Below are 25100 nucleotides of genomic sequence, written 5' to 3' on the forward strand. Positions count from 1 at the left end.
AGATCGGCGCAGCTACTTCCAGAATTCCAGAATTCTTCTAATGTCCATCTCCGGCCTTGAGCAGTTGCATTCAGTTCGATCTCCTGCTCTCCTTTAATCAATATCACACAGATCCACGAGGGAGATATCCTTACATGAACCTCTAATTAAGATTGACAGTCGCAGCGCTTATCAGATGCTCTGGTGAGGGGTTCTGCTGGGACCGCGTGGCCAATAGAAGTGGTGTTGAGCTCGAGGGGATGGACTTTATAAAGCAAAATAAGCTCTTGAGATTGATAGCTCTGTTGGATCCCCAGCCAATTTGTGACAGGAAAAGAATGCAATGCAAGTTCATGTTTTGTGTGCAGCCCATCCACTGAAGGGAGCTGACCACAATGCACCCTGTTGTCCTTTGTTGTTGCCGTTTGGGCAGCTGATTACCCGTCTGTACCATCTGCGATGGTATCGGTTCAAAAGCATTAGTGGTAGAAAGGTGAAATTCGATAGCTATCAAACTCTCTCTGAAGACTCTGTTTATCAAGAGTGTGAGAGAGAGAGAGAGAGAGAGAGAGTAAAGGAAAGAGGCAGAGTTAGAGGTAAAGTGACACGATTACTTATAGAAAATTCGCCCGTTTAAAATCGAAAAACAGGTACTGTAATCTTCACGGAGCACGTTTGACATCTGAACCGGTGAAGGGAAGTCGGGCGGCTGCTCCCGGGTCCTAGTGCCAGCCAGATGCACCCTCTGTCAGTGTGACTTATATAGAGATGCAACTTATATGTGTTTTTTCTCTCTCAACAACACGATTTTGACCCGGTGTGATTTATAGCCAGGTGTGACTGTATTTCTGGAAAATACAGTACGCTTTGTTACAGTATGTATTTTAACAAATATCCCAGCGTTATTTTTTGCCCTATAAACTTTCATTGTAAGTGCATTGCTGTCATTAAAACTCTTAGAATAAGTTAATTATACTTAATTAACTTGACCTAATTAAATATTATAATGGAAATGACAAGTCAGTATATTTGATCTTTGCTTATGCTGCTGTTGAAGCAGATCTAGACAAGTGGTGCTGGGGAGGAGGAGGGTTTCAGAGATGCAACTGGCTTACGAAATAAAAGCAAAAATGGAGGTTACAGGCATTTACAATGGAAGTGTCACAGGACCTATTTGCTTGTGCCATATAGAGATTTATGACTGTACTAAAGTCATTAATATAAAGTGATGGATGAGTTGAAATTATTGAAATCTCTCTCTCTCTCTCTCTCTCTCTCTCTCTCTCTCTCGCATGACAGACATTACAATGTATTGCCTAAGGATTTGCAATTTTTAATATAATCAAATTCTTTAACAGATTTTTAAATGACAAATTATTAAATGTCTGTGTAGAGTTCTGTGTGTGTGTGTTTGTGAATATGGGTGTTTGTGAGCACATTACTGATTGGTCGACCTAATAAATACTGAAGTTTTGTATTGTCCAACTTTCTGAATTTTTTTCAGAATTTCTGCATAGTTAGGACAGATGTTGAGGAAGTGTTGCTCTGTCTCTACATCTCCTTGGCTACAGTATGGGCATATCCTGCTCTCTCTGGGAAGCCAGTTCTGTTGATATATTCAGTGTAGCTGCCAGTTCTGTCTCTATAGCCAGTGTAGCTGTACCACATCATTGTTTTTCTTTATTTGCAGTCTTTCAATGTGCTCAGATATTCTTCTGTTGTTTATTCTCTGTTTAGGGCCAAATAACATTCGAGTGTACTTTATTTTTGTGTTGTTTCAGACCAGTAAGTCAGATAATTTTTTTTTATGCTTTGATAAATCGGTTAGGGCTAATTTTTTGGATGAGGGTGTCAGTGTCCTGAGGCTGACTGGTGTTAGTCGCATTAGTCTGTTTTTGTAGCCTCAGGACCATCTAAAGGAGGGGGCTTTTTTCAGTATTCATTATATGGTTTTTAAGGGCTTTAAAATGATAAGAGTTGGGGTTGCCAAACTCTTGAATATGGACGTTATGAATCCTTTATTCCAGGTGTCAGGGAAATGACCAACACTCAGAATGAAGTTGAAGAGTTTTAATATGGCCACTTTAAATTTGTGGTTTGTAATTCAATCTGGTCCACTTGCCTTTTTGGCTGGTAGAGTCTGTATTTTATCAATAATTCTTTTTTGGGTAATTTTGGTACTTGCCAGTTGTGGATTCCATATGGTTACATTTTTAATGTATCTGGGTTTGTTCTGTATTCATGTTTGTTTTACAATAAGGTTATTCAAAGTGATTAGTCTAGGTATCTCTATTTTGTATGTTTATTTGTTCATAATGCTTTGTATTCAGGATATTCCAATTGACCCAGAAACTGTTTGAATATGTAGATCTTCAATTTTTTTGTTTAGATGATTTTAGATGTACTGCTCTCTCGTTTCTGAGTGTATTTTTACTTTTTAAGTTCTTTACAATAATGAAGGCGGAAATCTGCAAATCTGGTTGTCTATGTTTTTGAATATGCAAAATTTTTTCTCATCATTTTACAGTCTGAATCAAACAATTTTTCATTCTCTTATTTTTGCTTATGAATTTTCTTAGTGGTTTTAAGGTTAGATATTGTTGCCAAATGATCAAAAACTGTATGAATTTATATTTTCTACAGCCAGATTCACATCATCTCCATTGTGAGAATAAATGGTTTCTGTAAAGTTATCTACAATTGAAAACACTGTGGGATGGCTAGTTGCTGTCAGTTATTTTCCAGTGCAGCTTTGGTCTAATCTGTAATTCTTTCTAATGTTATGTAATGTGATCATGTAATCAACTGTTGAGCAACCATGAATTGAACTGTAGGTGTAGAATCCCCTCTCACCCTGCCATTGACGAGGTACAGACTGAGGCTTCGGCAGAGCTGAATAAGAAGTTTCCCTTTTTTATTTATCTCTCTCTCTCTCTCTCTCTCTCTCTCTCTCTCTCTCTCTCTCTCTCTCTCCCCCCTAGGTTCTGGTCCTCCTGCTGATCAGACGGTGGTCATTCAAAAGTTCAGATATCTGTCACAAAAACTCTTCGTTTCCGTGTCCGTTTTCGCCGGCTTGGGCATTTTAATGGGGATCATTTGTCTCACCTTTAACATTTACAACAGCAACATCAGGTACGTTTAGATGTGAACATGTATACATGTGTCTGCTTGCATAGCTGTGTGCACGTTTCTATTGTGTGTCCATGCGTGAGTTTAGTGTAGAGGACACAGTGTTACTTGCATGCAATTTCCTGGTGTTTCCAAGGCTCAGATTCACACATTTATGCATTCTGTGTGTGTAGAGGCATGCCGGTTTGAAACAGGCATGTCAAGTGTGGTAAATGCATCAAGAATAGCAATAGCATGGCACACATTTTAAAACACCATTGTCACCATTTTAAGCACATTCAGACCAGAGGTGGGTAGAGTAGCCAAAAACTTTACTTAAGTAAAAGTACAATTACTTTAAAAAAAAAATACTCAAATAGAAGTAAAAGTAATAATGTTAAAAATTACTCGAGTAAGAGTAAGAAAGTATCCAATAAAATGAATACTCAAGTAGTGAGTAACTAGTTACTTTCACATATAATGTAATGGATGTTTACTCTCTCATATTCCAGTACATGATACACAATTAACATGCATTACAGAATGATTAATAATAATAATACTATTAATATTATTGTTAATAATAGAAATTGTCATCATTCACCACCATGTTGTTCCAAACCCATATGACTTCTTTCTTCTAAGCATAAAATTAAAGGGATAGTTCACCAAAAAATTTAAATGCTCTCATTTTCTCACCCTCGTGCCATCCCAGATGTGTATGACTTTCTTTCTTCTGCAGTACACAACTGAAGATTTTTAGAAGAATATCTCAGCTCTTTTGGTCCTCACAAAGCAAGTGAATGGTTTGAACTTTGAAGCTCCAAAAAGCACATAGAGTCAGCATAAAACTCCAGTAAGACTCCAGTGATTTTCAGTAGCAATATGATAGGTGTGGGTGAGAAACAGATAAATATATAAAACTTTATAATATATAAAGTCCTTTTCTTTTTTTTTTTTACTTTTAATTCTCCTCCCTGCCCAGTAGGTGGTGATATGCACAAAAAATTGAATCACCAAAAACTCAAGAAGAAGAATGTGAAAGTGGATTTAGAATTTTTAATTAGGATTTAAATATTGATATCTCATATCTCTTCTGAAGACATAGATTGAACTAGATTCATTTGAATTCCTTTAATGCTGCCTTTATGTGCTTTCTGATCTTCAAAGTTTTGGTACCCATTCACTTGCATTCTAGTATAAACTAACAGAGCTGAGATATTCTTCTAAAAATCTTTGCATTCAGCAGAAGATAAAAAACACATCTGGGATGGCATGAGGGTGAGTAAATGATGTGAGAATTTTCAATTTTGGAAAAATTATTTCTAAGGAGATGTTAGACAGAATGCTAACCTTAATCATCATTTACTTTCACTGCATGTTTTTTTCCCCTCTACATTTTGAAAGGGAATGGTGGCTGAGACTCTCATACTAACATCTTTTGGGTTCCACAAAATACAGAAAGTTTCATGGAGTTGGAAGAACATGAGGGCGGGGAAATGATGACAAAATATTAATTAAAGGCTAAACTATCACTTTAAGGACACTTCTCAGATTTGGACGAATCTGTCAATTAGAAGAGAAGTTTGGAAACCTTTTTCTAGTATTTATTATGGTGAAAAACATGAACAATGTCACACAGTCCCAAGTTATATATATAATGTTTAATTATACACTGAAGTCGTTAAAGAAAGAATTTAGATAATTAGTTCTGTACACTAATGGTAAATTGCACCTTTTCTCTGTGTTTGGAAGCTTGTTTCCATAAGACAAAGCCGCCCGCATCTGTCAAACACTGTGCATGCACCAACCTTGCACGTGCAGAAATGCTCACAATCGCGATTGGCAGGGAAAAACATTTGTACTTAACGCGGATGTTTACAAGGATTTATACAGTAGGCACTGATATGTTGCAGCGCTGATATAAAAATGCAAACTTAGAAATTGAGGTCATAAGAGCCCACAGTTACAGATTGATGCTGAAAATGAATGAGCATCATCATGACACAGACAAGCCCACATTGTCACAATCTCTAAAATTTACCTCACTGTGTTTTCTTAAATTGGAGCTGCAATTTTAATCTTGAATTATATCCTTGTCTTGGTGTAAAATGTAGGCATTGTGTGGAGTGAAGAAATGTTTGTTTTGCACGTTTGCTGCTGTAGTGTTGAACGCAACTCGAGTGAGAGTGTGCAGCTGTGAAGTTCCGCTGTTGTAAGAGTCCCGTTCAAAAATCTCAATAAATTACGCATTTATTAACACTTATTCAATTAAAACCAGTAATGTAACAACAGGACACTGCCCTATTTTAACAAAGTAAAAGTAGATTGTTTCATCAGAAATTTACTTGTGTAAGAGTGAAAAGTATCCACCATAAAACATACTCACAAAATAATTTTTTCTCCATAAAGTTACTCAAGGAAATGTAACAGAGTAAATGTAGTATGTTACTACCCACCTCTGATTTAGACTGTAGTGTGTGTGTTTCATTTTTTTATCTTAGACCCCGTTTTCACCTAGTATTAATATGCGTTTTTGGTGATCGATCACATGTGGTCAGCGCTAATTATAAAACGTTTTGTGAATAGATCACAAAAACTAAATACGAAGGTAGTCAAAAAAATCGCATGTGACCACATTGCATTTAAGGTGTAAACGCTAATCTGTCATGAATGCACCCTGTACAGCAGTGAAGCTCCACCCCCTCACCTGTCAATCAACCGCTGCCCTGAAAACCGCTGAAAACATTCACAAGAACGTTAACTTCACAGATCTTCCTCAGTGTGTCTGATATAAACACAGATGAGAAGCACAAACATCTGAAGCTCCTTTAATACAGATACTTCACTAAAATTATGGATAATTCTTCTCGAAATGTTGCATTTGTACTTAGATAAAATTTCAGCTGCATCTGAGAGAAACAGCGTGGTGGTTTTATTTACACTTTCTTTGTCTTTTATAACTTTTTTGTGCTTTATTATCATGCAGTAGCACAATGACGTAGTGACTGATGTGTGTCGTCATGAAATCAGAGACCCTGCCCTTGAAATCCAAAAAAAAAGTGATGACAGGAGACGCATTTTAGTGACCAGGTGTAAACAGCGATGTGTCTCGCCTGACCACATGTGATCAGATCACCTGAGACACATCTTTATACGAGGTGTAAACAGGGACTTAGTGACACTTTCAACCAGATTTTCTTAGCAGACAGCTTAAGCCAATACCCTGAACACTTACAAATCCTGCCATGTGTAGGTAAATGTGTCAGTGTGTCAGTGAATCTGCATGTTTCTTTGTGTAAGTTCTATTTGACTGTGAGAGATAAACTGAACTGGCTTTTTGAGTTGACAGTACTATGACAAAAACAAACCAGAGTGGGCCTGGGTAGCTCAGCGAGTATTGACGCTGACTACCACCCCTGGAGTCACAAGTTCAAATCCAGGGTGTGCTGAGTGACTCCAGCCAGGTCTCCTAAGCAACCAAATTGGCCCGGTTGCTAGGGAGGGTAGAGTCACATGGGGTAACCTCCTAGTGGTCGCGATTAGAGACTTGTCCTCCATTTGAGGTGTGTAACCGCGCCACCACGAGGACCTACTAAGTAGTGGGAATTGGGCATTCCAAATTGGGGAGAAAAGGGGATACATTTTTTTTTTAAAACATACCAGAATGTGTAATAGTACAAAACATGGTATGTACTGTGGTAGTAGCATTGTATACTTGAAGAACCATGTTACATGAGTGCCTTGGAGCAGTATTATTAGATTTTTTATTTTATTTCATTTTATTTTTATTTCTATTTTTAACACTTTTCCTTTCAAATTTTTTTTTTTTTTTGGGGGGGGGGGGGGGGGGGGGTTGTTTCGATAGCTTTTACTCTGACAGTAGTTTTTATTTCTATATTTATTTTTTATTATTTCTTTTGTTTTCTGTAATTTTCACTCTGTGAATATAGTTTTATTTTAGTTTTAGTTTTCTCATGTTTTCACATTTAAGTTTTGCTTTTCACTATATTTAGTTGTAGTATTTTAGGGCTGCCATAGTTGATGTGTTATCTGGTATAATTTTTAAAGTTTCTCAGGGCTAACTAATGTTTTCATTATCTGGTGGCATTTTCATGTTTCATAAAAAATATTTAATATAAATAATATGAAATATTATATAAATGTTTCAAATTGTATTATATAAAATTAATTCATAGAAATGTTTATTTTATTTTATTGGTAACACTTTACAATAAGGTTCCATGTGTTAACATTTGTTAACAACATTAGTTAACATGAACTAAAAATGAACAATACTTATTAAACATTTATGCAGTGAATGTTAATTTCAACATACTGTATACTAATACATTTTTAAAATCAAAAGTTGTATTTGTTAACATAAGTTAATGCACTATGAACTAACATGAACTAACAATGTACAACTGTAGTTTTATTAACTAGCATTAACAATGATTAATAAATTGTGTAAAAAATATATTGTTAATAGTTAGTTAATGATACCTAATGCATTAACCCTATAACACCGTGTGTGTCAAATATGATACACAACGTTTGACAGCTCCTGTTTCACTCTCTGTTCAAGCTGAAAAGCCAAAAAAACTTATGGTATTTAAGTTTCACATGTTTATGGCACCGTCTAGTGGTTATTTATGAAAAAAGTGGTTTCAATGTTTATATCGATCTATTTAAATTGGCTGCAGATTTCCGCACAAAATTACTCTTATGTTGGGATAAATTACAATTTATTTTAATAAAGTAAAAGAAACAGTAATGATTATATTGTTACTGATATTTTAAAATCAGTATTTGCTGAATATAAGCAACTTATACTTAGTTAAAATTTTGAATATTATTTTATTGAAAAAGCCAGTTGAAATTACATGTATCAAATATGATACAACATGCTTTTGAGGTATATCTCTCAATCACCATTACATTCCATTTATGCCCACTAAACATTTTTAAAACACTAATATTTCTGTGTATTTTCATATATGCAGCCTGCTCTGTCATCATAAAGATCTCATTATTTTACATTACAAGCTATTATGATGTCATTTTACCTGTGACGATATAGTGTTTGGTGCATAAGATACATATAATACAAATTGTTTATTGAAAAAATTTTTTTATTCATATTGTATTTGATGTGCTGAATTGAACTGTGATACATTTCAATCCATATCTATAGACCAAGGAGAGGACTCTCATGGCCAAACTCTCAAACATTTGGTATCTCTGAAATGCCCAGGGAGTCCTCTGATAATACCCCAAGATTTACCACTGTAGCATGTATGGGCTAAGAAAAACTTATATAACAAATGTCCTACACAAAAATTAATTGCTGGGGCTCAGGAGGATAATGACATTTAAAGCCAAATATGATACATAAAAAAACGTGCAAAATTTTATTTTGTATTTTTTTACGATTTATTTTATAGTTTGTGTAATGATACTAAAAACAGTTTAATGAAAAAAAAAAATAAAAAATAGAATTTTCTGACAATTCTTTCATATATCAGGCTTTACAGGGTTAACTAATGTTAACGAATGGAACCTTATTGTAAAGTGTTACCATTTAATTTTATTTAGCAATAATAACACTGCCATGGAGTACCATATCAAGGTATATGTATGGTATGGTAATCATTTAGTAACATTGTATACATCATAGTACCATTGCACTGCTGCAGTACCTGTGTACCTGCAAATATAAGCATCAGTGTTCCATGCATGAACCTGCTGTTTGAACATGAATGCACGTACAACCTGAAACATACAGTATGTGTTTTGCTAATTCAGCAATATGTATATCTATATGTTGAAGATACATTCAGAACTCTCAGCCGTACCTGAATAACATGACTGCAGTCGGCTGCATGATGGCTCTGGCTGCTGTTTTTCTTCTGGGAATTGATGGACTACATGTACGAAACTCCCAGTTTCCTGTGGTCTGTCAGGTAAGTAGTCAGGCACTCTGTGAAATGTAGTTTTGTCATTTATGTAGGTTAATTATAGAAGTGAGCATATGAAACCTACTCTTTCACTGTTCTTTAGAAAAGCTTTAATTTTAGTATTTTATTTATTTTCCTGAGGCCCACAGACAATGTTAGTCAAGGTTTCTTGCACCAAAACAGTGTTATAATTAGTTTTAATGACAATTTTCTTTTCTAACTCGTTTTACTGTTGTGCCTTTAAGACTTCTATGTAAACGCTCACTGTAAATGCTGTGAAACAAACACCAGCTCAGTGGCTGCAGGTTTGCTGTCAGTTTCAATATAGTTTGTGCTGCCCCTTCCTTTAATAACAGCTTATTTGCAAAGCCTGCATTACATTGTGACAGGTTCTCATTTTTTTATTCTGGGAGCAAGAATTTTTTTGTTTCTTTATTGTTTGGTGTTTAGGAATAACAATTTATATCCCGCTTCCTCCACTTCACTGTGACTGGGTGGGCCAAGTCTTTTATTTAAAAAAATTAAGGAAAATTAGATTTCATGACAGGACCCCTTCAATATATTAACACCTGGCAAATCAAAGTGCTGAAATATTGGTTGAACTGCTTTTTTATTTTTTTTATTTTCTAGTTCCGTTTGTGGCTACTTGGACTTGGCTTCAGTTTGGCTTATGGCAGTATGTTTACAAAGATTTGGTGGGTCCACACTGTGTTCACAAAGAAGGATGAGAAGAAAGATAAGAGAAAAGTGAGTAGAGAAGATTTGTTGTGTGTATTTGAGGTTAATTGAAGGTGTTTCAAGACAAACTATCTGTCCCTCTAAAGCCTCATTACAATTTACTTCTAGAACACCTTTGGAATGATCAATGTATTATAGTGGGATTATTATGCTTTATAAATATACAGTATATATCTTATTTCCCTTTCTGTAATGGTTTTATCTCAATCTCTGGCTTTGTCCCCATCTCTTTGTCTGACCTGGTAGAGATGGGTCCCCCGGTGTCCTTGAGCATCTTTAAACAACACATTTATCATATAGCCAGCTCAATGAGTCATCCATACAACATCGTGAGCCAGCAGTTACTCAATCACATCAAACTCTCTCACTCCTGTTTTAACCTTGTTTTCCAGTAAAACTATCTAAACATCCTTAAAACATGGTACATATACTTGAGAAGCAGAATTGTGAAAAAATATTACACTACATTGGGTAACACTACATTAAGGTTCCATTTGTTTACTTAAGTTAATGTATTTGGTATCATGAACAAACAATAAACAATATATTTTTATAGCATTTATTAAAGGAATATTTCGGGTTCAATACAAGTTAAGCTCAATCAACAGCATTGTAGCATAATATTGATTACCACAAAAATTTATTTAGACTCGTCTAATAGCAAAAATCAAGGTTACATTGAGGCATTTACAATGGAGGGTTTAAGGCAGAAATGTGAAGCTTATAATTTTATAAAAGCACATACATTAATTCTTCTGTTAAAACTCATGTATTATTGGAGATGTAAAGTTATTTAAATTGTAATTTTTACAGTAGTTTTAGCGTTTGTTAACATTACATCGTCATGGCAACGAAGTTGTAAAATTGGATATAACTTTACACAGAAAAGGTTAGTAAGTGATTTTATCACAATAAAATCATGTTTACACGCATATTGTTTAGTGAGTATTTTAAAGTTCAGAAATTTTCCATTCACTTCCATTGTAAGTGCCTCACTAAAGGGGGAACGAGTCGAAATTAATTTTTGTGTCAATCAACATTATGCCACAAATGCTGTCGACGGAGCTTAACTTGTACTGAACCTGTAATATTCCTTTAATGTCTTAAAATCATTTGCAGTTTTGCTTATGTAACTTATTTTAAGGACGTTTAGATATTTTAATTGGAAAACAAGAAAAAATACTGATTGAGAAAATAAACTTGCAGTGCAGGCCTAATGTATGCCATCAAACATACAGGTATACACACAGCCAAAACAACCCTAATACTAAAGAGGAAGAGTCTGAGAGGCAGATAAAGATAGAAGGAGAAAGCTTTTTAGAGATAAAGATAATCTCTATAATGGAGTATTCATGAATGTCCATCTAGTGGCATTGGAGGGGAGGTTGTCACATGCCCTTGTAGAGAGTTTAGTTCTCTCTGCCACAACACGACAATCTATGATATGCAATGCGGCAACAAATTCACCGCTTTGTCATTTTCAATTTTCTGCATTCACTGATGAGTCAATATTGATAAATTCTCTTTTTGAAATAAAAATAAAAACCAATCATAAACCAAGCATAGTTGAGTTTGACGTTTGAAGTTGATTCTTCAAAGACATTGTCAAGAATACAAAAGGGAAATATTTGAATAAAGAGTGGTTCTGGAATTTGTTATAGAGCATAAGAGGAAAAAAAAGATTTGAGACATGTTCTATTTTAAGCACAAGAGGAATTCTTGATATTTTATTGTGTGAATTGTGTGCAGAAAACAATACATACTTTGTATTTGTAGTTTATTCTTACACAAGATTGAAGCATCTTTTCTGGTTTAATACAAATTAGGATCTTTTGACAGAATTTATGGCATTCAGAGGTAACTGTCACCTATTTTGTAAAAACAAACAAAAGAAGCATATACAGAAATGCACTTACAGTGGAAATCTATGGGGCTATGTGTTGCACTGTGATAAACATTACAATACACCAATAGTTTTGATACTATAGCTATAACACTTAAACATTATCTAGACCATTTCAAGACTGTTTAAGGAAGTGACATCTTTTTGTTCCTTGAACATTTCCTACTAAATGTCGAACTCAGACTGCGTTCCAAACGGCATAAATCACCCTCTGAAGGGCGTGGTGGGCATGAGAAGGTGATAAGCGTTGCATAGGTCCAACTTCGTAAAGACGGATGACCCCTGCAAGAGTTCGAAGGCTGAGGACATCAATGGCAAAGGATAACGATTCTTTACCGTGATGTCATTCAGCCCCCGATAATCTATACAGGGTCGAAGTGAGCCATCCTTCTTCTCCAAGAAGAAGAACCCCGCCCCTGCTGGCAAGGAGGAAGGGTGAATGAGACCGGCTGCCAGAGAATCATTGATGTACGTGTTCGTGACCTCCCTCTCTGGAGCCGAAAGCGAATACAGCCATCCCCAAGGCGGAGAAGTGCCAGGGAGCAATTCGATAGCACAGTCGTACGGGCGATGAAGAGGAAGGGTCGTGGCACGGGACTTGCTGAACATAGCCCTCAGATCAAGGTATGTCGACAGCACTCCGGATAAGTCCGCTGGTTCATCCTGCAACGAAACACAAAACTAGACAGGGGAAACAGCAGAGTTAAGACAGACATTAAGGACTCCAAGCAAGAACATTGTTGGTTGACCAATCGATGTGTGGGTTGTGCTTTACCAACCAAGAATGCCCCAACACTAACGGAGCTGATGTAGACAGAATAAGGAGGAAAGACAACTGTTCCGGATGATTTCTGGAGATGAATGTGACCAGCTTAGAGGAATGAGTTATGACGGACAGTGGTGTTCCACTCAGGGTATGGGCGTTATCCAGCCGAAATGTGGGAAGTCGCCATTTGGATGCTAATTCTAGGTCCATAATGTTACCCTCAGTGCCAGAGTCAATCAAAGCAGAAACAGTATGACAGGCCGATCCAAACTGCAGTCGAGCCAGAAGAAATGTCCGAAGTCCAGGGGATTTATCCAAAGGTGTTGCGCTCACCAGTAAACCCCCTCCTACCAGCAAGCAATGTCTTTTAATGGACAGGCAGCAGCAATATGACCTGGGGCAGCACAATGCAGACACAGTCCATTAATAAGGCACCGCTGTTTCTCCCTACGGGAGATTTGAGTCCTGTGCGACTTGCATGGGTTCATGATCGGGTTAAGGTTCTGACAAGTTAGCTGGAGAGGCAGAGCGGGTAGGAAGATCAACTGCCATAGCAGGTGGAATACAGCATCGATGGTGATGGCGACGTAGAGAGAGGGGTTGATTGACTCGAATAGCCAAATCCAACAAATTGTCAAATTGTGGAGGTAAATCCAATGAATATATCTCATCCAGAATGTCATCATAAAGCCAGTGCAGAAAGATCTCTCATTGCATGATCATTCCATTCACAAGAAGCAGCAAGAGTGCGAAACTCGATCGCGTAATCCACAACCCGTCGATCTCCTTGAGGTAGTCCAGACGAAATCCTTGCCACCTCCCGACCTTGAGCCAAGCGATCAAACACTCGGCGGAGCTCCGAAATAAATGTCTGATATGAAGTGCTGCAAGGATGTTGGTTGTCCCACATAGCAGTGCCCCATTCACCAGCCCTACCGATGAGGAGTGTAATGACACAAGCCACCTTCATGGTGTCCGAAGTGAACATGGAGGGTTGCAATGTAAAGAACAGGGAACACTGTGAGATGAATGCGCTGCAGGATTCAGCCTCATCTGAATATAGGATAGGATAAGGAATGCGGGCTTCAAAAAGTCTGGAAGACACAGGTGCCGTGGGGGCTGGTGAGGAAACCTCCTGTGGAGATTCAGGAGTCGGAGATGGGCAGAGCTGTTGCACATAGGAGGTGAGATCGGTGAGACCATCGCATCCAAAGCCTGGTTTGTGGTTGTGATCTGATCCTGCTGACATCCCAGCAGAACTCCTGGCTGGGAGAGGGCGGAGCGAAGAGTGTAATCCTCTGCTGGGGCCATGTTGTGGCCAGATTGTTCTGTAATGTGTAGGTACTGGACAGAATGACCCAGGAGCAGAGGTAACAGCTCCAAAATATTTATTAACAAAAGTCAGTAAGAGTAGAGAGTAGTGTGTTTGTCAGTTGAGTGTGTGCGTCGTGGAAGTCAGGAGAAACTTGGCAGAATCCTCTGTAGAAGCTAGGTGATGAGAGAGATGTCCAGCAGACAATATGAGCAACATTAGATCCCCAGCACGCGGGCATAGACCGGAATTCCTTTGTGGATTACCAGGCTGAACTCAGCGAAGACTGGATGGCAAACCACAACCCGAACAACACGGGCAACCAACAGAGTGACAAGACAGGACCAGCTAAACAACGAGAGCGAGGTTAGTACTCAACTTAGTATAACAATCTGGCAAAGAAACAGAGAAACATGAGGGCATATGTAGGGAGTGAAATCAGGCTGGAACAGGTGTTGCTCGACAAGCTAATCAGTGGCATGATCGGCACTGCCCTGAGAACAATGAACGTTCCTATGGAAACACCGATCATGCCAGTCAAGCGAGCCTGCAAAACACGATGGAGAGAAAATCATTATGGAGAACATGATTAGAATCAGCCACTGTCTAATGTGCCTGTCTAAGTAGACACTGTTCATAAATCAACTGGTGAGATGGGTAGTGTTTAATACCAATGTTTTTCATGCAGTTTTGACCAAATGAAAAATCTTACATTTAGTTTGTGCCGACAGGTTACCAAACCAGACTGTAATGCCGTACCTAATGAGGCTCTCTAGCACTGCTCTATAAAACAGCACCATGATATTATTTTTGACACCAAAAGCTCTAAGTCTTCATAAAAAGTATAATCTCTGTTGTAACCTGGACCATAGACTGTCCATGTGAGCCTTCCATTTGAGTTTATCAACAATATGTACTCCTAGATATTTATATGATTCTACCTATGCAATGGAGTGCTCATGGATAAATACCATGCATGTGGTCCCCTATTTCTCTAGGGTCAAATATCATCTCCCCCGATACCGGAAGTGTTTCGTTCTAATTCCTTTGTTACTGTTTACATGCTTGAAATGGTCTTTATTTGTTCCTACAAACCTTGTCTGTGCAAGGTGCGGGGGGGGGTGTTCTTGTAGCTCAACTTGGAGAATGTGATGCTTGCAAGGTTAAGATTGAGGTTTGATTCCCAGGAATTACACTTACCTTTACAACGAATACCTTGAATGCACTGAAAGACGAACGAAAATACAAGCTGCACATTTCTGCTTTTAAACAATCTGGACAACATGATCACACAGGAAATCAACATGCTGCTTCCGAATGTTCATGTACCCTGAAATATACCCCATTCTGCGAAATTACTGACAAGCAACATCCCTCGTCAGATATTTGTGCATCAATTAGATTGTGTTCACCTTTTTTATAGCGCATTGCACAAGCAATCTCAGGACTCGGGTTCTGGTCCCATGGTAACTAGGAAGTAGTTGCGTTCACATAAACAATGGTGAGCAAGATTCGGAGGTTGCATTTTCTCTCTAAAATAACATTTTTACTCCACTGATGGTTAGGTTTAGGTTTGGGGTTTGGATTAGTGTGCCTGTGGACATTTCACTTGAAAACTGGTCAACAACACTTCCAGCTTCAGCCAATGGGGGCAGTGGTTTAAATTTTAGTAAGCACAGACTTTAGCAGCAGAACTTTCGACCTCCTGTCTCCTGTCTGATCTGGAATGCCTTGCCCCATAGACTTCCATTACTGTAGACAATTTTGTTTGTTTTGTTTTATTAACTCAGTGACAGTGTGGTCGATTGTTCTTAATGTTCCTTGGAACAATTTACCTGGGCTGTGAGATAATTTTTTTCATCCTTGCTGTTCTGGAGGTTTTTTTTATTTTTTATGAGCTCACAAAAAAGAAGATAAACAATACGAGTCACTGAGAACATAAATTGGTAACACGTGTTGACAGTGATTGTTGTTTGTTCACTCACAAAGACCATCCGCACTTCAAAAAACCAAGAGTATTGATTTTGCTGCACCGTAATGGTCTCGACTGAAATCCATTAGACACTTTTCTTACATAAACCATAAACAGTGGGCACCATGTGGAGGATTGAATCGGCATCCTGATAATGGTCCATTGTTTTCCCTTCAAGCTCTCTGCACTTATGCACTTTTATGATGTCATAAATCACAACACGAGCTGTTTCTTGCTCTATCCTGGATTGAAAGTTGATTTGTTGGTCTTCTCATTTCACAGCAGCATCTGGAGCCATGGAAGCTCTATGCCACCGTTGGGGTTCTGCTTATTATCGATATCCTGTCCCTCATGATTTGGCAAATTGTGGATCCATTGCACATCACAGTGGAGGTATGCCCGAGCTCAGTCCCATCTTTTTACGTGCGGGACTGTGTTTTAGTTTTTTTCAAATATGACTGTTGGATTTATAGTTTTTTGGTGCATATGAACACAACATTGAAGTAGTCTACTCCCTTTTCTCTTTCTCTTACCATTTATCCAAGAAGAAGTTCACTAAAGAAGCACCTAAAGGGGACGTGGACCAGTTGATTGAACCGTTGCTGCAGCATTGTAGTTCAGAGAAGATGAACACATGGCTCGGTAAGAACTGCTCTGGGTTTTACTATGGTTTTGTTCACACTGTAGAAATTGGGTTAGTTAAAATCTAAACAGATCTGAGTTGGACATGCAAAAGAATCAGATTTTTGTCTGAACAAGTCAATTAGTCTGTGTGAGTGTGACTTAATGAAGTTACCCTGATGGTTTTGACCTTCAGCCTATTTCCTCAGGTGTTTCCTTCATGTAAGTGTTAAACTAATTAAACAAATAAATTGCTACCTTCATGAGACAAATTGAACAAGCCTTGCTCCTCCAGTTATGGTCATTAAAATGAGCCTAGAGTGCATTCTTAAAGCAGTGTGTCCTTGAGAGATGGGCATTGCTGCCCGTAACAGGCTTGTTAGACTAGTTTAAAGTGATAGTTCACCCAAAAATGAACTATCATCATTTTCTCACCCTCGTGCCATCCCAGATTGTTATGACTTTCTTTCTTCTGTTGAACACAAATAAAGATTTTAGAAGAATATTTAAGCTCTGTAGGTCCATAAAATGCAAGTGAATGGTGGCCAGAACTTTTAACACCCCAAAAAGCACTTAAAGGCAGCATAAAAGTAATCCAGACTCCAGTGGTTAAATCCATATTTTCAGAAGTGATATGATGAGTGTGGGTGGGATACAGATCAATATTTAAGTCCTTTTCACCAGCCCTCCTGTACTTTTTGGAGCTTTGAAGTTTTGGTTACTATTCATTTGCATTGTATGGACTTACAGAGCTGAAATATTCTTCTAGAAATCTTCATTTGTGTTCAACAGAAAAAAAGAATGTCATACATATCTGGGATGGCATGAGGGTGAATAAATTATGGGAGAATTTAAATTTTTGGGTGAACTATCCCTTTAAGACTAGTTTTCATATTAAAAAAGCCTGTAGTCATAAATAGTTTTGACCATCGTATTTTGATTAGCATTTTTAGAGCTTTCTTTGTTTTTGAAGACAGTGTTGTGTCTCTGTTTTGACTTGTAGGGATCGTGTATGGCTATAAGGGTCTGCTGTTGCTCCTGGGTATTTTCTTGGCATATGAGACCAAATCTGTGTCCACTGAAAAAATAAATGATCATCGAGCTGTCGGGATGGCCATCTATAATGTCTCTGTGAGTCTGTTTGTCTTTTTAAACATATCTTTCTAAACTTTTTAAAAAGTGCTTTGGGAGATGTTTCAAATGACAGTATTATGCCAGTTGTCTTCCAAATATTGTCCAGTTAAAAACAGTCTGCAGGTAAGAATAGTTAGCTGAAGTGACTGGGTGATCTTGTTCGTATTCGCAAGTATTCATACGTGAATTGTACGTACACAATAATATTTGTATGTTTGGATGGACAATGAAAAGTATGATATCATTGTATTGACAGTATCTATAAGCATGTAAACACTTATACATACAGTATACTACAACCTTAGAGATATACAACAGGTTCAATACTCAAAAACAAACCCGTGGCGGGACACTCATTTATCTGTAAATAATGGAGTAACTGTGTGGCTTGAATCACACTTGTATGAATACCTACGAATACCAATGAGATCACATTGAAAGTGACTAAAGTAGCACTTTTTTGTATTGTTTTGTTGCTCAAGTTTAGTTTTGTCTTGCACAGTGTTTGTCTTGAGCTGTGTGTCCCAACACAGTCCTGAGCATGCCTGGAGCTCTACAGTGTGAGCTCTGTTAGATTTGATGGGATTTGAAGTGAAGTGTTTCAGGCTGCCATCTTCAATGCTGTCCAGGGATGCAGCACTTTCCAGCAGACAGGAATCAGGGAAAAAGAGCATTTCCCCTCATCATCAGGAATAAACTTGCATGTCAGTTTAACAAGACTAGAGGTCTAAAGTATTAGAAAACTGGAGCACAAGTGCTCCCTCAGTAATGCTCAGAATTGTTTGTTTTTGTACTTCATCTCATCTGTTCCACTTTAGCATTTGAGTGCCGCCCCACGGCTCCTGAAAAACGAAATCAGTGTGCACTGCACTGAAAATACACTCATGGGGGAAGTCACTTAACAGTTGCACAACTTTTGTGCAAAGGATTTCAGAGCAAAAACCTGTGTATTAATCACTAACCATCCGCAATTCAGTTTTACTAGGTGCTAAAAAGTGTTGTGCCATTAGCAATTAAACTTAGTGCTGTAAAATGTATTAGTTCTGTATCTAAATTAAGGCATCAAAATCTATTTTATTTTTGTCACTCTTTTCGGCACAATAGCACCCTTGTTCTCTGTAAATAAAGATTATTGTAGATTGCGCCTTACTTGCAAAACCCAGTGTTATTTGCCTTGCAAAATTAACAATGTGCTATTAAGTTAAATTAAAATGAAATTAAAAATAAATTAATTAAATAAAATTATGTAAATATATATAAATATTTAAATAATTAAAAAATGAAAATAAATACATTAATATAAAACATAAAATACATTTTATATTTAAATAAATGTAAATAAAATTATATAAATATAATTTAATATTTAAATAAATAAAATATAAAAATGTATTAATTAAAATAAATTATAAAATAAATATAATATTTAAATAATTTAATGAATAAAATTATTAAATTAAACTGATCCTGTCAGCAGTTCTTCATCAAATAACAATCAAATGATGGAAATTGGGAAGATCAGGAATTGCGCAGTGCAAATAGTGTTCAGCACAAAATATTTGGGTCTTTGTACCGTAACCTAATTTGCATAATTCCTTTTGGGAATCGGATGCTAAAACAATAGAGACAGTGCATGCTAAATAAGTCACAATATCAGCGGGTGCAATTCTTTTTTATAGAAAATAGTGAGCTACCCCCTAATTATGGAGGGTAAACTCACAAGAATCTTTTTCATTTAGCATAAAGATTCCTGGTCTGTTTTCTATGGCGAGGCATGATTGGAAATGAAGCACAAAGCTTTTGTCAATCAGCCATTTTATTGTGGGCTTTTAATTCAGAGCAATGTGTTTTCTCTTCTTCTTGGCCTCTGTGGATTATCCATTAAACACTGAACCTAATTTAAGCTTAAATTGAGGGAGAGACTTTTAGATCAGCAAGGGGGCAAATTTTGCATTTGAATCTTTTTCTTTCCGTCTTCTTTTCAAAGTCAAAGGCCAAATCCTTGTCCTCAGCAAATGCCCATTCTTTTAAAGAAATTATTTACAATGCCATCAGCCATGTCATTACTGACCCCATCACTTTTTAGAATTTCAGCTACTCGTAGACAATAAGAAAGACGATAAGCGCCCACCTGTTCACAGGAAATTGATAACATTTATTGAATTGTCATTTTGAGGGCTTATGTTGCACACAAAGCAGCATGCAAAGATATTTATTTTTTTTTTTTTTAAATAGGATGCATGTAGTTATTTTTTTAATTAAGTTCATTCAGTTTCAGAAATTAACTGTTTTAATAAGGGGCCATATTGCCTTCTGGAATTGATTTTCACAGGCATTTTGACTTAATTTTACCTAATGTTTATGTTTTTTTTTTTTTCTTATATTTTAAAATGATACAGCATGCCATCCATTTATATAAAATACGTAAATTGAATCAATGAACTGCCAGATTTGAAGTTAATGACATCAAACATCATTAGTTCTCACATTAACGTCAAAAATTGCGTGATTCTTGATGCGCCATATTTGAATGTATGCGGATGGGATTTGAGAGTTTCAGCACAGGAGACGGTTTTCAGTCAATAGCAATTTGAATTTCTGTTCCTCAAAGCTATAGAAGATTTGAAGAACACACATCTTATTTTTCTTTAATGGTGCTTTTTTTGTCATTTTTGGAGCTAAGTGCGTCAGCTGCAGCAGTAAACTACGGTGTTTGTTAGCACTTTTTGCCTGCATATATTTGCCAAACAGTGCATGTTGGCACAGCCGAGCATTTAGGACTAAAACTGTTCAGATTTAGTTTTGTCATTATGGCTCGGTGCTGGCCGCAGGCCACACTTTGATAGCCCAGCAGTAAACTGCTTTGATTTAGAGAGATTGTTTTGCACTTTTTGTCCTGTCCAAATAACGAATAACCTTGCAAATAAAATGCTACCTCTGCAGATGTCAGGCTACACTTTCTTTTTGCTAGTGTGGCTGAAATTTTTCTGGTCTTGACTGAGAGAGATGATTGACTGTTGATCAGTATTTATTGATTTACTCCTCTGCCTCTCTGGGTTTCTGCTCTTACACTTGCTGCCTGTTTTACTCTTACTTTCTTTTGTTTTTATCATTTATATGTGTTGGGTTAGGAATCAAGAATCAGGGGGGCCTGGGTAGCTCAGCAAGTAAAGATGCTGACTACCACAACTGGAATCGCAATTTCGAATCCAGGGTGTGCTGAATGACTCCAGTCAGGCTTCCTAAGCAACCAATTGGCCCGGTTGCTAGGGTGGGTAGAGTCATGTTGGGTTAACCTCCTCGTGGTTGCTATAATGTGGTTCTTGCTCTTGGTGGGGCGCGTGGTGAGTTGTGCATGGATGCCGCGGAGAATAGCGTGAAGCCTCCACATGCGCTAGGTGTCCGCGGTAACACACTCAACAAGCCACATGATAAGATGCGTGGATTGACAGTTTCAGACACGGAGGCAACTGAGATTCATCCTCCGCCACCCGGATTGAGTCACTACACCACCACAAGGACTTAGAGTGAATTGGGCATTCCAAAGTGGGGAGAAAAGGGGAGAAGAAAAAAGGAATCGAGAATCAGTTCTTACTTGGTTTAATTTTATTTTTAAAATACTTTACAGAAGGATTTCTTTTCACTGTTCTGTTATTCTTCAATGTCAATGTGACCAGCCCAACACAGCAACATTTGGCTCAATGGCATGAGTTCGGGGGCAGGGCTAACTGTTTGACTGATCAATGGCAGATGGGGAAACTGTTGGGGAAACCTCTTTGAAAACAATCATTATGTTGACTTGAAAATACTGTTCTATACTTTAAGCTGTTTAGGGTTTTATCCCAAATCCCTAAATGTAAGTTCTCCTGCAGCTTTCAGGCTACATCCACCAAACTTGGCACAGACCTTCAGGCTGTTCTGACTTAGTGTGCTGTATTTTGTCTAACTGATTGGACTTCCGGTTTTCCCGTAAAGGGAATAAAATTTTGCAATCAAATATCCCCAAACTCCCATACACAGTTTTTGTTTGGTATTTTTTAGTAAATACAGTAGGTAGTTCTAGTATAAAGGACAGGTGCTTCTTCAAAAGTAATGAAAGAATTGTTACTGCAATGGAATCATTAAGGAATCAGATTCATTATGATTCTCATCCCATGTGTCTCTTTCTCTCTCTTTCAGGTGTTGTGTATGATTACCGCTCCCGTCACAATGATTCTGTCATCTAAACAGGACGCCTCGTTCGCCTTTGCCTCGCTGGCCATCATCTTCTCTGTCTACATAACTCTAGTTGTGCTCTTCGTCCCCAAGGTAACACAGAAAATCATTTTATCAATACAAGAATGCATGCTAATTTAAATATAGTATAACAGTGATGAATATTAAGTGTAGAAGGAGTGATCAGAGGGAGGAGAGTTAATTTGTGACATGCATCTCTCATAACGGCCTGTCTATTAAATTTTATACTGTGCTGAAAGGTAATGCTGGAGATGTGCTGTAGTCAGTGTCATTCAAGGGGAAAGCTGTTAGATGTCTGAGGGAATATAAAAGGGATGCTCTTTTGGGAAAAAAAAGCCTTTCTAATGTTGAATGCCTTTATACAACACTCAAAAAGAGTGATTGTATTTACACAGAAAGCAATCATACTGTTTCTATATGTACATGCTGTGCACATCAGAGACACTGTAAGCATTTTGTATGTTTTACTCTAGATGCGGAGGCTTATCACTCGTGGCGAGTGGCAGTCAGACCAGCAGGAAACCATGAAGACCGGCTCATCCACAAACAACAACGATGAAGAGAAGTCTCGCCAGCTGGAGAGAGAGAACAAAGAGCTGCAGAAGATCATCCAGGAGGTGCCGCCACACTTTCACTTTCTCAAACAATATGTTGGGGATGTCTGTTACAGTAGATCTCATAAGACTGGTGGCTGATGGTCACGTTTACTTACATTTTCTTTTTCCCAGTGGTTTTCAAACCTGCTAGAATATTTTAGTCCCAGTGGAAACTAGTTAGGCATGCTTGCTTAAGCAAGTATCAGTGTTGTTATAGCTCATACACCTCGTTAAGAAAAATTCCCTCGCCGTTCTGCAGTCTTTCTGCTACGAACATTAATGAGTGCAGCTTGTTGAGGAAAGATGCTAGTACATTTCTAAGCCATCACACTAAAGTGGAGGAACCCAAGCCAAATCTACGGACCACAATATCTAAGACCCTGTTTACATCTGGTATTAAGATGTGTCTCGGGTGATCCGATCACATGTGGTCAGGTGAGACACTTCGCTCTTTACACCTGGTCGCTTAAATGCATCTCCTGTGACCACTTGTGGTCGGATTTGAAGGGGAGGGTCTGTGATTTCATGATGACAAACATCAATCACTATGTCAGTGTGTTACAGCATAATATTAAAGCGCAACATAGACACAAAATACAAAGAAAGCATGAAAAAAACGGTGCGCTGTCTCTCCTGGATACAGCTGAAATCACAGCACATTCGCAACATTTCGAGCTGAACTATCTGTTATTTTAGTGTATTACTTGTATTAAAGGAGCTTCAGATGTTCATGCTTCTCCTCTGTATTGATATCAGACACACTGAAGAAGATCTGTGGACGTTCTCGTGCTTGTGTATGTATCCGTTTATTCAAGCGGTTGATTGACAGGGGAGGGGTGGAGCTTCACTTCTGTCCGAGATGCGTGAGGACGGATTAGCATTTACACCTCAATCACCCGAAATGCATCTTAATACCAGGTGGAAACGGGGTAATAGAGACTTTTAGGTGAGCTCTTTTGACATGGGCCAGTATGCAGCCACCTGGCAGAGCCATGGTAACCACCCAGAACACCCTAAACAACATAGCAATACGCAAACAACCACTTAGAACACCTTAGCAACTGCATTGCAACACTCTAGCAAACACCCAAGCATTGTGGCAGGGCAATTCCATGGAAAGGTTAACAACACCAAACTTTTAGCAAAGGCTAAAACCAATTTTAAATTGTTAATTTAAGCATTTTTGTTTCTGTATTTAACAGCTAATGGACTTTAAAAGAAATTGCATTGTTTATCCAAAATAAATCATGAGGTGTGCACCATTTCTTAAACATTTTCAACCAGCAATATTTCATGGTCATTGAAGGAAATGTAAGGTAATGTGGCCATTAAGTATTCATGTAATCTAAAAAAGTAACTGTTATCAGATTCTGAACATTTAAACATGTAATGTTGTCTAATTGCAAGTTTTCAATATTTGTAATCTGATTACGTAACCCAGATTACATGTTGTCTATTCCTACACAACGATGTTCTGGGTTTCAAAAGAAGGGTCAAAGGACACTTTATTTTAAGAGATCAACCGATATTGATTTTTTAAAACCGATACAGTAATGATTATTTGTATGTTTACATACCCGATAACCGACATGCAGAACCGATTTTTTTATTAATACATTTTTTATTTCATCTTTATTTTACAGAGAAAATATTAAACACAAAAAAAAATGGGGGGCCTGGGTAGCTCAGCAAGTAAAGACGCTGACTACCACACCTGGTGTTGCAAGTTCGAATCCACGGCATGCTGAGTGACTCCAGCCAGGTCTCCTAAGCAACCAATTGGCTTGTGGTCGCTATAATGTGGTTCTCACTCTCGGTGGGGTGCGTGGTGAGTTGTGCGAGGATGCCACAGAGAATAGCGTGAGCCTCCACATGCGCTAGGTCTCCGTGGTAAAGCACTCAATAAGCCACTTGATAAGATGCGTGGATTGATGGTCTCAGATGCAGAGGCAAATGAGATTCGTCCTCCGCCACCCAAATTGAGGCGAGTCACTACGCCACCACAACGATTTAGAGCGCAATGGGAATTGGGCATGCCAAATAGGGGAGAAAAGGGGAGAAAATCCCCCCAAAAAAACGGAGAAACAATTTGCTAAAATGTTATATTACAATAATAATCACATACCAGGTTTTTTATATAATAATTACAACAACAACAATAATAGGCAAAATAATTGACCAACCTCTGATTTCAAATGGAGAACATAAATAAACAACAAGGGAGTCATTGCATGAATGTAATCTATTTTAAACTAGACCTACAGTTTAAAGGTTTAGGTGTTGTTTAATAGGCTAAAGGCAAATAGTTCGCTGGAATAAGTATACATTCTCATTCTCAGGAAAGTGAAAAACAATAAATACATCGCTGCGATTACAGAGTCCATCCCGAATGGCATTAGAATTATTAGTAATGTTTCACTGGTCTCTAGATTATAGCAACTGCCTCATGAAACACCTGCAGACAGAGATGACATTTTTTGTTTTAAGATGAGCAGCTCATCTGCAGCTTATCTTGAAGCAAATGACACGCAAATCTTATCAATGCTCTCATTGTCACCCGACACAAAGTTATTTAAGACACGTTTGTTGTGACACGAGTATTTTGCCCCATGAATGTCTACGCGTTTACGCGAAACTTTTACTCGAACGGTGTCATGAGATAATGTATTTCCAGAGAGCTGTAATCATGTAGATGATGATTCATAGCTAAATAAAATTTAATAGTAAATGTTAATATAATTTAGGGATCTTATTAAAAACTGTGCTGGCATATGG

The 25100-nt window shown here is 37.7% G+C and overlaps 1 protein-coding gene across 5 annotated transcripts in view; it reads left to right on the top strand.

The window, feature by feature from the left end:
• The window catches only part of LOC127421521 (gamma-aminobutyric acid type B receptor subunit 1-like), a 205767-nt gene that overhangs the window by 172179 nt on the left and 8488 nt on the right, over positions 1-25100 (top strand). For 2 of the 5 annotated variants that reach the window (XR_007894007.1, XM_051664611.1), the window contains exons 16-23: positions 2961-3111; positions 8921-9053; positions 9678-9794; positions 16021-16131; positions 16284-16380; positions 17363-17490; positions 21673-21801; positions 22203-22346. Coding sequence is in view for 4 of the 5 variants with exons in the window: in XM_051664611.1 (XP_051520571.1) it covers positions 2961-3111; positions 8921-9053; positions 9678-9794; positions 16021-16131; positions 16284-16380; positions 17363-17490; positions 21673-21801; positions 22203-22346 (1010 nt within the window). In the remaining variant the exon portion in view is untranslated. The remainder of the gene's footprint in view (positions 1-2960; positions 3112-8920; positions 9054-9677; positions 9795-16020; positions 16132-16283; positions 16381-17362; positions 17491-21672; positions 21802-22202; positions 22347-25100) is intronic. The other 3 variants (XM_051664612.1, XM_051664613.1, XM_051664614.1) reach the window with 3 other exon arrangements.

The sequence above is a fragment of the Myxocyprinus asiaticus genome, chromosome 30 (genome assembly GCF_019703515.2).
Source record: "Myxocyprinus asiaticus isolate MX2 ecotype Aquarium Trade chromosome 30, UBuf_Myxa_2, whole genome shotgun sequence".
Classification (NCBI taxonomy): domain Eukaryota; kingdom Metazoa; phylum Chordata; class Actinopteri; order Cypriniformes; family Catostomidae; genus Myxocyprinus; species Myxocyprinus asiaticus.